The sequence below is a fragment of the Eschrichtius robustus genome, chromosome 11, assembly GCF_028021215.1.
Source record: "Eschrichtius robustus isolate mEscRob2 chromosome 11, mEscRob2.pri, whole genome shotgun sequence".
Classification (NCBI taxonomy): domain Eukaryota; kingdom Metazoa; phylum Chordata; class Mammalia; order Artiodactyla; family Eschrichtiidae; genus Eschrichtius; species Eschrichtius robustus.
In genome coordinates, this window is record NC_090834.1 from 99,734,003 (window position 1) to 99,747,478 (window position 13,476).

General features: G+C 44.2%; 1 protein-coding gene across 8 annotated transcripts in view; it reads right to left on the reverse strand.

Moving 5' to 3' along the window:
• AMBRA1 (autophagy and beclin 1 regulator 1) overlaps nucleotides 1-13,476 on the reverse strand; it is a 182,561-nt gene that overhangs the window by 17,951 nt on the left and 151,134 nt on the right. For all 8 annotated transcript variants that reach the window (XM_068555246.1, XM_068555249.1, XM_068555248.1 and 5 more), the window contains one exon: nucleotides 12,771-12,925. In XM_068555246.1, the coding sequence (XP_068411347.1) occupies nucleotides 12,771-12,925 (155 nt within the window). The remainder of the gene's footprint in view (nucleotides 1-12,770; nucleotides 12,926-13,476) is intronic.

Sequence of the window (13,476 nt, forward strand, 5' to 3'; positions counted from 1 at the left end):
GAATCTTGAACACACAGGTATATGATTTCTTTCTAGCTTATATAAATCACCATTAAACAGATCAGTTCCATTTTTCAAAGGGAGTCTCCTTTCATTAGTCTACATCTTTCCAAAGCTACTATTTTCTCAGGGGGCAGCTTAGCTTGTCTCAGGTTGGGCTGAAGGTGACATCTAGCTACTGATCTACACAATGTTCCAGAATCGACTTTAGTCAGAGACAGGGGCAGGGCAGTGGAAGAATGAAGGGCATAATTTAAGAGTTAGAAAGATCTGGGTTTGAGTCCTGGTGTCACTGCATAACAACTTCTCTGGATCTCAGTTTAAAAAGAGACAGCACCAATACTCAAATAATAGGGGAGATTAAAAGAAATGATGTATATAAAATGCCTGACGTGGTGCAAGCTCATAAATGGTAACTCTTGTTATTATTACCATGAACCTGCATCTGGGGCTTAAAAAAAAAAACAAAAAACAAACAAGAAAAACACGTCATCAGGCCCTACGAAAAGGACGTGAGGCTGAGAATCTACAAACTGGAGTTTTAGTCAATACAATGTATTCTCTTTTAGCCTCTTCAGGTTTTTATAGAATAAGGATGAACTTCATCTGCCTTTACCTGTCCCTAAGGGTTGATGGAAGGGAAATAAATGAGAGAACAAATGAGAGCGTGATTTATAAAGTAATATTAAAAAATGAATTTATGGCAGTATAATAATAATAATTTTTCTGATTATCCTGATGAGAGACCCTGCTCCCCCAAAAAGGTAAATACTGAGCTAAGGGTCCATGCCATTTACAGAAATCAAGTGATAAGAAGTCCTGCATTTGGGAACTTGTTCATGTGCCTTGGGTAGCTATCTGAAAGGCCTTTACCAGGACAGCCTCTGGACTAGAGAAGACAGCGGCACGTGTGCTCGATGTAGTGACACACACACAGAGAATCCTGTTACAAAAATTCCCCGGCTGTGTGGTGCTGAGAAATGTGCCTGGGCAGCTTACAGCACACTGCTGGAACGGCCCTGTTATGGTCCTGAGGTCGAATGGGTCTGTTACAAATATGGAACTGGCTCTGGTTTGAGGCATAAGACAGACTGCCCCACGGCTGCTGCTGCATTAAGAACCTCCTACCTCCTATGCCCTCCCCATCTGACTCAACTCCAAATGTAAGAATTAACCAGGGCTCCTTAAATCTTTGGTCTGAGGAGACTACTGAAAAAGAGCCCAATGGAGTTTATGAATTTCTAAACTAGTCATCCAGAACATGCTTGCCTGACCTTTGGATAATCCCTTCCTTACACGTACATACCTGGCAGGAGCCCGGAATGAATTCATGGCTACTCCTCTCCATCGGCCTCACTACTGGCTGACTGTCCACAGAGATGGCAATGCCAGTCTTTTTCCCTTTGCACCTAATCAACTCTTTTCCTTCAGGTCAGGGGATGGGTGTGGTGCCTTCATCCTTTCTTACAGAGGTTTTCACTTTTCCAGAAGATAATCAATGGTTTCTGTCCAACCTACCGGCTATATGGTTAAATATGACTTGATATACAAATCAAAAGGACAAAGTGGCTGTGATCAGACAACTGTGGCTGGGATCACTTAATCTGTTAAATTTTTCTTCCCCCAAAGGTCAGATAATGTAAGTTGGGGATACACCCAGAGTTCAGAAGGGATGTGTGTTAATTTCAGTGGGTTGGATGAGGGGAGCCTTATTTTTCGCCTGTGGCAGTTCTAATGGGCTTCACAAGAGTCTCCCCTAAAATCATAATGATTCATTATTGCAGGCAATGGGCCAGAAGGGCCAGAGAAAGTGGTCTTGCAAGAAGGGAGACAATGCAGTTAGTAAATCAAATGCTTTGAGGTTGTGCTGAGTGTTTTGACTGCGGTCTCACAAGACTAAGGACTCTTTTCTAAAAATGTTCCAGACCAGGAAAGAAGCAAACAAGCCTCTCACACGTCACAAATTTACCTTTTATAGTCTGTTGTTGCAGAGGGATTAACAAGCAAATACTATCAATTTGCTTCTAAGTACAGGAACTTGCTCTGGGGACAAAGCCATCAAGAAGCCAGTATGATGGGTGACCCAGCTTAGGTGAGACAAGGTCAGAGCGACTGGAGAGAAGTAATTAAAGGCTGAGACCCCTAGACCTTGTTGCACAGATATTCACAACCTCCATGGCTATAGGAGTCATGGGGAATCGATTTGTCCTCCGACTCTGGCAGCTCCCCACCCTGCCCAAGTCCTTAAACAGTGTTGAAAGGGCAGCTCCCAAGAGCCCATCTCCTCCAGTGTTTGGGTATTAGGCTAAATCCTGCTTTGTGGCAGGAAACCAGGAAATGCCACGTGAAGATCAGTAGCCTCCAGAATTCCTGATAAGCACTTGCTTACTTATCACACTCTAACGTGGGGGTGAGAAGGAAGGAGATGACACAGAGGATGCAGGATGGGTAGGATCACTGATTTATAGGTTCTGAGAGGTCATCTGATCCCTTGCTCCTATTTCACACATGCCTGGAGCGAAAGGACCCTAGAGGAATGAGAATCTGGCCCATTTGGAAAACCACCCAGAGGTGTAGTTTCCATTCCTTTCTCTGGCCGCAGTTTAACAGCTCTGAAAGTACCTCACGGACAGGAACTATTCCTCACAATTAGCCCTAGAGACAAGAGAATACTGGGCAACAAGTTCCCCAGTGCTGACAGATGGCTATAGCTCTGGCTACTCCCAAACCATTTATGGTTTCAGCCATCAGTCTTTCCAACCCAGTGACTGGGTGATCTGTGAGTCTCCTTCCAGATTTCAGTGGGGGCTGGCTCCATAAACCCAAAGTTCATCAGCACTGACAAGAACGAAGATCCGAGACAGTAAAGGAAGCTCTGGTCTTTATTTTAAGGCACTCCAAATATATCTCCAGTAAAACCTTCCTTAATGCTAGTCAGGTGCCCAGAAGCTCCCCGTCAGATGTTAAGGACAAAGCCGGGGACCTGCCAAAAATGCCTCCCCGTCTCTGACAAAAGTGACACCTTATGAAGCTACACCACCAAATTCCATTATACTGGAGGAGGATTATCAGGTTCTGGGGTCCCTTTGTGGGGCTGGATACAAAACCTGGCTGCTGATTCATGTTTGCAGAGGCCTGGTTTCAACCTGTCTCAGGGGCAGCTATTCCCTGGTAGACGACAAATGCTGACAGAAACCCCCCTCCCCAAGCAGGCTGTTCTCATTTCTGTCTAACATCTGTGAAGGGAATTGGGATCAATGAGCTAGAAGGAACAAATTTTTTTAGAGTCAGTGCAGTCTCAGCATGTCAATAGGGAATGAGTCAGGTCACCAAGATCTTTACAGTTGTAAGGAGTGGGAGAAGATAATTCCTCTACTTCAGGGGTCCAAGACAATCTCTTGTACCACTTGCCTCTATCCCTCAAAGTCTCTAATAGGAAGTAGGAACAAAAGAAAACAGTTCCCAGATCAAAACTAAAAGGGTCTTGTTTCTTGTTCAAAGATAGACAGGAAAAGAACGAGAGGTAGCCAGGGGAACTCAGTGGGAAACCTTCCTCTCCATCCTTTTAAAATTTAGAGGAAAAATGTATTGCTGCCCTCAACAAGATGCTTTCTTTTCTACCGCATGTCAATAAAGCTCAGACCATTAGTCCAAGTAGCAAACTGCATTGCTCAGATCAGCCCAAATAAGAAGCTAAAAGAAAAAAACTTTGCGGTTTTCTTGTTTACATTTGGGAATCTCATTATCCTTAAAGCTGGAAGCTTGCCACTGTGGCAAGAGGTCAAGTACGGTCGGCAGATCTCCCTTGTTTTAACCAAGACAATGAAAGCTGGTTGAAGGAAGGGGACAACTGGAAACTGAGGCCAGAAGGACCATGAGAGAAGTCGCAAGCCAAAGGGGCTTTGAGGAAGAAAGGAACTGTGAGGAAGAGAAATGCCTTCTGGGTCGTGATGAGAATCAAGGGAGGCTTTAAGCTTTTAGAGAGGGTTACTAGAGGAGAATTAACTCTCTGGAAAGAGGGAAAAAATCAGTGGAAAGCAGATGCTAAGAGACAGCTGACCTTTTCATTGGAAATGGATGGCTACACATCTTGTCACAGGCTAAGAAATGCACACATTCCAAAACAGGCAGGGGGAGGGATACTACAGTCATCCTTTTTTTCTTTTGGGTTGATTTGCTTAGATTCATCAATTACTGGAGTTTCTTCATCCCTAGGAAAATGTGATTGTTTTTCAGAAACTTTAATTTCTTTTACTGTCTCTAAGCCTTCTTTATATTCTACTTTGGAGTTTAGAACTCATAGAATGTTGATTTTAAAGTGGTTATTTAAGAACAAAAATCGGAATACCAAGTCACTTTACTCTCTCTTTGTTCAGTTGAAACAGGAACATATCTGCCTAGAACACTCTTGTTTAAACCAAAGCTCCCCCAGCAGAAAAGAAGAGCAAACAGCTCCTTTTCTTATCTCTTGGGAACTTGTTGCCCTCCTCTGTTCCTGATAACCTGATGCCTTGTAGTCATTTCCAGCCAATCTCCTGTGATCTGTTGAGACCTACAGACTTTATCTTATTCACCTGTTCCCCTCAAAGAGCTCCCAAGGACAGTCAGAGAACAAGAATTTTATTTTTCAATCGGCCTGATGCTTTCCAAAGTCCATCTCTGGCCATTAGGATTGAAGCACAGAGATTACTTCAGCTGAGGTATCTACTTCTGTGCTAAGTCAAATACCAAGGCACTCAATGCTCCTGGAACTCCCAGAAGTTAAAATAATTGCTTCCTCCTGTGCCCACACCTCTGTGCACAGCACAAGTTCTTGAACTTCCTCAGTTTTCTAAATCTCAAAGGAAATGGCCAAATGAGTAGTTGTTCTAGATATTCAGCTCAGATAAGGGAGTCTTTCAATATATTCATACACTTTACTTGATCCATATTTTTTTGAAAGAAGAAAGCTCAGGACGGGGGTTACAATAAAATACTTTCAGCTTCTACAAATGCAAACGTTGGTTCTCCTACCAATTCCTTTTTTTTTTAAAAATAAATTTATTTATTTAATTTATTTATTTTTGGCTGTGTTGGGTCTTCGTTGCTGCGCGCGGGCTTTCTCTAGCTGCGGTGAGTGAGGGCTACTCTTCATTGCAGTGCGCAGGCTTCTCATTGAGGTGGCTTCTCTCGTTGTGGAGCACAGGTTCTAGGTGCGCAGGCTTCAGTAGCTGCGGCACGTGGGCTCAGTAGTTGTGGCTCACGGGCTCTAGAGCACAGGCTCAGTAGTTGTGGCACAAGGGCTTAGTTGCTCCACGGCATGTGGGATCTTCCCGGACCAGGGATGGAACCCGTGTCACCTGCATTGGCAGGCGGATTCTCAACCACTGCACCACCAGGGAAGCCCCTCCTACCAATTCTTAAAAAACAAAATGTTTTGCCTCCCACTTCTGAAACAGCCACTGGGCATCTCTCACCATTTCTAAGTGCTGTGACTGGAACCCTGAGAAACTCACTGATACTGGGCAGAACTATGGTCATGAGCAAGACACTCTATTTTCATAAGAATTATATCTAATACTTATGTTTAATTACCATTTCCTGAGGCACGTGCTAGGCACACTGATGGTGCTGGTGAGTAGGGGTGTGTGTTCATGTATGTGCAGGGAATACACAGCACACAAGACTTCAAAGCGACACATTCCCAGAACGAATGCTGAGTGCCTCCTGTGTGCCAAGCACAGTGAAGGCTGGGGATACAGCAGTGAAAAGACCCGTTAAGAAGCCAGGTGTCCAGCACGTATGCACCAGGAGAGCAAGGACCAGATCCATTCTGTTCATTGTATTCCCAGACCTAGCAAAGTACTTGGCCCAGGGTAGGGGCGCAATAAAATTTTGCTGAGTGAAAAGAATAAAATGCAGCATAGATTGTGCTCTACTAAGAAGCCATGAAGGAAAGAAAGCATCAAAGTTGGAGGAATCTGTCATGGAAAAATTCGCCTAAATTAATGGCTTTGATTGTAGCTCTAATGTTATTTTTAATTTTTTGTTTTGCCCCCTCCCTTCTCTGACAAATCGCATCAGAGACACGCCTGACTTCTCTCATACCCCCTCCCCCTTTCCTACAACATGCTGAAGAAAGGAACTTTTCGAGGATAGATGCTTTATACCACATCTCAGAAGTCAACTTTAAGATAATTGCAGCGGAAGCAGCTTTTAATCAACTGACAAGCAGCTTTAAGAAAATTAATGAGGACAAAATCTTAGGAAGGAGTAAATCATTTCTGACAACAAAGCTGTCTCTCTTTTATCCCAATCTCCCCTTGAAGAAATAGTACACTTCCAGGATACAAAAATAAAATATCTTTATTTTTGGTTTTTGCCACTCCCAAGCCCAGACAAGATTAAGAAGAAGCTCAGTTCCCTTAGATTGCTGGAGAATACTCTGGATTGAACTAGAGTTCTAGGTCACTTTTTTTTTTTTTTTTTGATTTATTTTTGGCTGCATTGGGTCTTCGTTGTTGCGCGCAGGCTTTTCTCTAGTTGCAGCGAGCGGGGGCTACTCCTCATTGCGGTGCGCGGGCTTCTAATTGCGGTGGCTTTTCTTGTCGCGGAGCACGGGCTCCAGGCTCGCGGGCTTCAGTAGCTGTAGCACGTGGGCTCAGTAGTTGTGGCTCGCAGGCTCTAGAGTGCAGGTTCAGAAGTTGTAGCACGTGGGCTCAGTAGTGGTGGCTCGCGGGCTCTAGAGCACAGCCTCAGTAAGTTGTGGCGCACAGGCTTAGCTGCTCCGCGGCATGTGGGATCTTCCCGGACCAGGGCTCGAACCCATGTCCCCTGCATTGGCAGGTGGATTCTTAACCACTGCGCCACCAGGGAAGCCCTCTAGGTCACTTTTGAAAACCAAACTTTTAGAATCCAGGGAAGTACTGATGACTGGATTTGATCACAGGCTAAATTCAGGGCAAGGAGTAAGCCACAGTAAAGATTGTATGTTGAAGAATGGAGCTAGGACAAGCCAAAAGAGCCTATGCACGTTAGTTACATAATGCTGGTCAGTGCTGACACTGCTGGCTACCCACCCCGACCCAGGGTCTAAGCTACAATTTAGTTATGACTAATTTGAGTACTCTGGACACCAAGCCTTTTCTGTGGTTCATTTTAATGAACTTATAATAATAATAATCAGTCATCACTAGGCTGTTCTGTGAAGATGGCTATGAAATGGTATGAAATAAAGAAAGCCAACTAATGTTTCTTTATAACCAGGGTGACACTAAGATATCCATTAATAGGTACCACAGCGACATCTTCCATCCAAGGATAACAGTGAGTTGAATGTTGGAACTCAAGAACTACACCTTCAGATGGGGAAGGTCCTGGAGAGAAAGATAAAGATATTTCTTCTCACTTTTTAAGCCTAAGAATCTCTGTATTCTACAGCACGTAGGCAAACAGGAATGGGATCACAGTTAAGAGCCTGAACAAAGTCAACTGTGGGCAGGTAAGAATTTTAATTAGAATTGGGGAAAAGGCCCCACAGCATTAGTCTTTAAAGTACCATCACTAGGATGTTAGCATGATCCAGAAATGCTAAGGGCAGGAGGTACTCATCAATTTCTCAACTTCTTAAAAGTATCTGAAAAGATCTGGTTAAAGGAGCCATAGAAATAAACCAGATGAGGTTCCAGAGACAAGGTGAGAGCAAAAAAGAAAACAACAAAGCTATTCTGACAGGTGAGGTCTAACTGGGATCCCCATGCAGTTGATGACTGGTTCTCAATCTTGACTCAGCATGCAGACTCAACTGGAGGGCTTGGTAAAACAAGCATGGCTGGGCCCTACCCTCAGAGCTTCTGATTCAGCAGGTCTGGGACAGGGCTGAGAAGTTGCATTTCTATTAAGTTCTCTGATGATGCTGACTTAGTCCTGGGGAATACACATTGAGAACTACTGGCCAGTTAGATATGAGTAGGTTGTAGGTCTAAAAAAAATCTGCTTCCTTTCCTGCTGCCTAGGACCTATTGAGAATGAGGGGGATGCATATCTTCAGAGCTGGAGCTCTAGAAGGAGAAGGTATACAAGGGGACTGTCCACTACTGAAGAGCAGAGCTCTCAGGGTCAAGAAGGGGTTGGGGGAGGCGGGAGAGAAGAGAGGAAGAGGGGGGAGAAGAGGGGGGAGAGAGAGGGGTGGAGGGAGGGAGGGGCAGACTTTCTTTCCAACACCCCCTCCAAACTAACAATCTGTCTGGGTAATAGTTGCTCAACCCTTGAATACAGTTTCACTGCATAGCCACAAAGAAAAAGCTTTCAATAAAATTGACCCTTAAGTATTGATGTTTGAGGCTTGGCCTTAAAGAGCACAATGCTGTCTCATGGAGAAAGGAGAGCTAAACTGCTTTCTGTCCTAGGGCTTCTTCTCCCACCCAAGTCCCTTGTCCATCACTTCTGCCCAAACTGCCCCAGCACTGCCTCCCTACCTACACCCACACCTTGACCGCTGACGTTTGCCCCCATTCCTAGGTAAAACAGCACTTACTACAAACTGGAGGCACAGTTTGCTATATGACTATTTCTGGTTTCATTAGTAATTTTATATTTTTGTTACTATGCTTTCACTTGGTTACAACCAAAGTTATTACATTGTGCAAGTTGCCATAATTTTAGAAAATTAATTGCAGTTTTCTGCTACAATATTGTGCCTTGTTCCAATTAGAAAATGAAAGCAGAGAGAGAACTCAGGCAGTTCAGTGTTTTGAGAATTCAGCAAAACTTCAGCTCAGCAATCTCTAAATGCCTAACTTAAAAACCAAACAGAAATTAACAAAAAGTCCTACTGGCTCAAGTGTGAGGGAATCAGATGGCACATAAGACCCTGAGGCAGAGATAGTAGCATATTCAGCCTGGAAGAGCCTCGAATCGACAGAGGGAAGGGGGAGATAAAATATGTGCCTAGTCTTATTTTTCCTGATTTGCCAATGATACTAAAATTGGGAAGATGAAGCCTAGCCTTAGTAAACAGAGAAGGGAAATATCCGAGGACCCTAGGTCCTAGAGACAAGGATAATCATTAAACTCAACATGGGGAAGAAAAGAATTCAGCACATAGAGATATTCAAGGGAGAACCCTGTAAAGCAACAACAGCTGAGAAAAATGGGAGGTGAAGCACGGACAGCCAAAAAGCTAAGAGTTTTATAGGAGATAGAACACAAACACCACTGTGCCTGCAACAAAATTAGCAAAGGATCAAAGCATCACACATAAAACCGCGATAAGAAGTAAACCTGAGACTGTATCTCTGCCTTGCTGAAGAGGCTGAGGGCAGAAACCTAAAATGAAGAAAGCAGTCATTAAGAACAGCAGTTCTCAAACTCAAGTGCATATCAGAATCATCTGGAAAGCTTGTATTACAAATACAAATACCCGGTCCCCTTCCTGCCCAATTCTTATTCTGAGTTTGGCCTGAAGTGGAGTCTGTATTTTAACAAGGATCCCATGCATTCTAATGCAGGTTGTCCAAGAAGCACAGTTCGAGAAGCACTGATCCAGAGGTCTGAAGAACTGCTTAGAATAAGCACGCCAAGGCGAAGAGCAATTAGCAATTCATTTTTACAAGAGTTTTCATATGGGATTGTATAAGAGATCATCTCTTGGGGAGAGATGGTCACTTAGTGGGAATTAAAATAAGTCGATGCTCTGGAGGATGTTCTCCTGGGAACGTCTGCTGGCCCAACAATTTCACCTCTCTGAACGTTACCACAGTGAATTCCAAGAGGTAACACCACAGAGAAGGGGGATTCTGGGTAGAAAAGCTCTAGGACAGGCCCAGTACCCACAAATTCCTTCAAGGACAGAGCTTGACATTACAGATGGAGACAGCCACCTATACTTACCTGTGCAAAGAGGGAGATGCTCTACTGTCCCATTAAACCCTCGCTCCCTGTTCTCAGACAAAAATGCACTTCTTGCCTTAAACGGTGGTACAGCACAGCTATCCAAAAAAGCTGGTGTCTTCCCTTCCACCAGTGACTGAATTCAGGGACATGTGCTGAGTGCTTTGGTGCCTTTGGACGTAAGGGGCAACCAAGACCTGGAAAACCAGAAACCTTTCTGTAGCACGGGGGTTTAAAGTCAGACTGGGTGGACACAGGGTGAGCAAAACCTTGTTGAGAAGCCCGGATCCTGCCTCTTGTGTGAGAGAAATGCTTCCCAAATGAGAGCTTTCTAGTTACTTCAGCTCCCTCTCCTAAGTGGCAGACGGGGTCTATTGAGAATCAAAAAACCCCTGCTGGGAGTGCTGAGAAGTAGCTCTTGTCGTGAGGCATGCAGCAGCTGGCTAGGTGCCCTGAGCCCCTACATCTCCACAGCAGACTTCTCCAACTGCATTCCCTGAGCTGCCGGCACCATATGTGACAGCATCTTGGCTCCCGCCCTGGAGCTGTTTGCCTTTAGCCAGATGTTTCTGGCTACTTATAGAAAAGAGGAACCTTGCTAGGATGGAGGACTGGCAGGCTGTGCCCAAAAGTTGGGCAGGAGCCCTCGCTTCCAGAAGAGGCTGGAGATGTCCATTAATGTTGCTGAAATCAGATCCTGTCTCTTAATGATTAGAAACCATTATTCCACAATTAGGTAGGAAGGGTTAGAAGAACAGCAAGGGCCAAGATTCTAGGTGGTGAAAAGCAGACACCAGATACTTTTACTATCCAAATCTGCTTAAGATAAGAATATTTAGGGCTTCCCTGGTGGCGCAGTGGTTGAGAGTCTGTCTGCTAATGCAGGGGACACGGGTTCGAGCCCTGGTCTGGGAGGATCCCGCGTGCCGCGGGGCGGCTGGGCCCGTGAGCCACGATTGCTGAGCCTGCGCGTCTGGAGCCTGCGCGTCTGGAGCCTGTGCTCCACAACAGGGGAGGCCGCGACAGTGAGGGGCCCGTGCGCCGCGATGAAGAGTGGCCCCCACTTGCCGCAGCTGGGGGAAGCCCTCGTACAGAAACGAAGACCCAACACAGCCAAATAAATAAATAAATAAATAAATAATTTAAAAAAATAAAAAATAAATAAATAAAAATAAAAAGGAAGAAAAATATATTAAAAAAAAAAAAAAAAAAGAATATTTAAACTAAAATTCACCTTCCATCCTCATTTATCTAGGTAAGAAAACAGGATCGATGAACTTCCCGCGATGTCCTCTCCCAATCACTCAATGTCAAATATTTCTAGTCACATGGATTCAAAAATCAGAACTTTCCTGTGATTGTGATGTCAAGAGCAGAGAATGCCTTGTTTCTACCCTTTCAGAGGCATGGTGGGACATGATGTCACCCATCAAAGGTTCTGCTAGTTACCACCTAGAAACAATAAGGATGCTTTTCTTGAGATTCTCTTTCATTTATTCAGCTTCTCCTAAATGAGAGGTTTCTTACTAGGTATTTGGAGTTCATAAAGATGAAACAGACATGGTCCTACTCTCAAGGAGCTCGTGGGCCAAGAGAGGAGAATGATGTGGAAATAAATAACTGCAGTTTGGTGTGATGAGTGTTAACACAGAGAGTGTACTAGATACAGGGGTGGCACAGGAGGGAGTGATCAATTCTGTTTAGGAAGGTTCCATAGAAGGGGAAGAGCTTGCAGGCAGTTGGGTTTCAGGGAGAAAAGGGCACTCCAGGTAAAGGCACCCTGGCAAGAGAGAGCCTTACTAATTCAGGGGGCTTGGAAAGTGGCTCAGTAGAGTTGGAAAGAGGGTCCTTGTAGGAGACAGGAGGGAGAAGAGGCTGGAGACACCACACCTGGCCACCCACTTTCTATTGCTTTGTATATAATGGGTCCTATCTTTAGGGTTTTTTCTTTAAAACAAATGCTTCATATTCCAGGCTGAATTCAACAAGCATCTACATGTGTAGCACTAAATGAGGGACCCCGGTGGATATGCCCCTAAGGAGCTTACACTGAACCTAACTGGGTGGATTAAACATACACACCACACTGCTAAAGAAAACACAAAACAACACATAAACAAGTGCATAAAACTATAAATGGCACAGCATAAAGTGCTAAGGATATTCACAGGTTCTTAGATTGAGACAGAGCTTAAACACCATCTAATTAGAGAAGTGTTCAAATGCTCAACTCCCCTTGACAAAACCCTGGCCAAATGAGCCCCCATGGGATGAGGGAATAATCTCAGTCAGAAACTAGACTGGTTGAGTCCAGGAGGCCACTAACCCCAGGATGCCCAGAAGGCTTTTATGGCAATACAAGCAAGGACGGCTTCAGACAAGAAAGGGTCCTAAATAGAACATTTCTCTGCTAGTGAAACGGACGGGACAGTTAAGAGCATAGCAGCTGCCCAAAGTCCTTATCCTCCATCGTGATTACAACCTCAGGAAAAGAACATTTCATAGTATACTATCTATCTCTTTTTATAGCTTGCGTCCTGAAACTTTTTTTTAAAAAAGAAGCATAAATATTTCATTGGGTTCTCTGTGTATCTCCAGACTAAAGGTTTCATGTTGAGGTAAGGAAGTATTCAGTTTGGTCTTTATGCAAAGATCCTTTCAGGCCTCTGGGGACCTAGCTCATGATTTAGGGTATGAGAAAGCCCCTGCCTTTTAATAGTCCAGAGCTTCCAAAAGTGCGGGCTGCTGGTCATTACTAGTCTGGACTGGAGTCTTTCCTAGCTCCTTATGGGCATGACATCTCTGGTCCTGGCTGGGAGACCACAACCTTGTCCTGCATTACCCTGCCAGCCAGGCCTAGGAGAGCCGCCATACAGCGAAGCCACAAGCAATGCACTCACCCTCATGGAGGTCTCGCCACCATGGGCCTGTTGCAGCCTGAAGACCTGGGCCACCATGTGCTCTGTGGAGGGGTGCAGCAGGATCCTTCGTGAGGCCAAGCCCACCATTACATATCGACCCATCGGGGATAGGCTCACTGAAATGGCATTGGGACCTGAGGGACAGAAAAACAGAGAGACATCTCCCAGAGTTCTTGCTATTACAAGGAAATAATTTTCCCTCTTAGTCTTTTCTCTTTCTCTCTAATCTTCATCTTTGTTTGGTCATCCTGGGGTTAATCTCATAGGATTGTAGTGAAGAGTACAATGAGAAGGCATGTAAAGTATTGAGTACAGTGTTTGACACACAAAAAGTACTTAATAAATGCTAACCAGTATTATCATAGAATCACATTTAAAAAATTGTTATATTGTAAATACTATTTTGAAATCTACTTTTTCCGCTTCATCCATTACGAACATTTTTCACCATTAAATAGTCTTCTAAAAGAGCATTTTAAAGGCCAAGTGGTATTCTGCCTTATTAATGCACCATTATTTCTTTAAGCAACTCTTCACAATTTGACATTTTTCTCTATGATAAATAACACTGCTGTGAACATCCTTCTATATAAATCTTGTATAGTTTTCTGATTATTTCCTTAGAAGTGAAATTACTGGATCAAAGAGAACATACATTTTGGGGGCTTTTAATACACAATGCCAA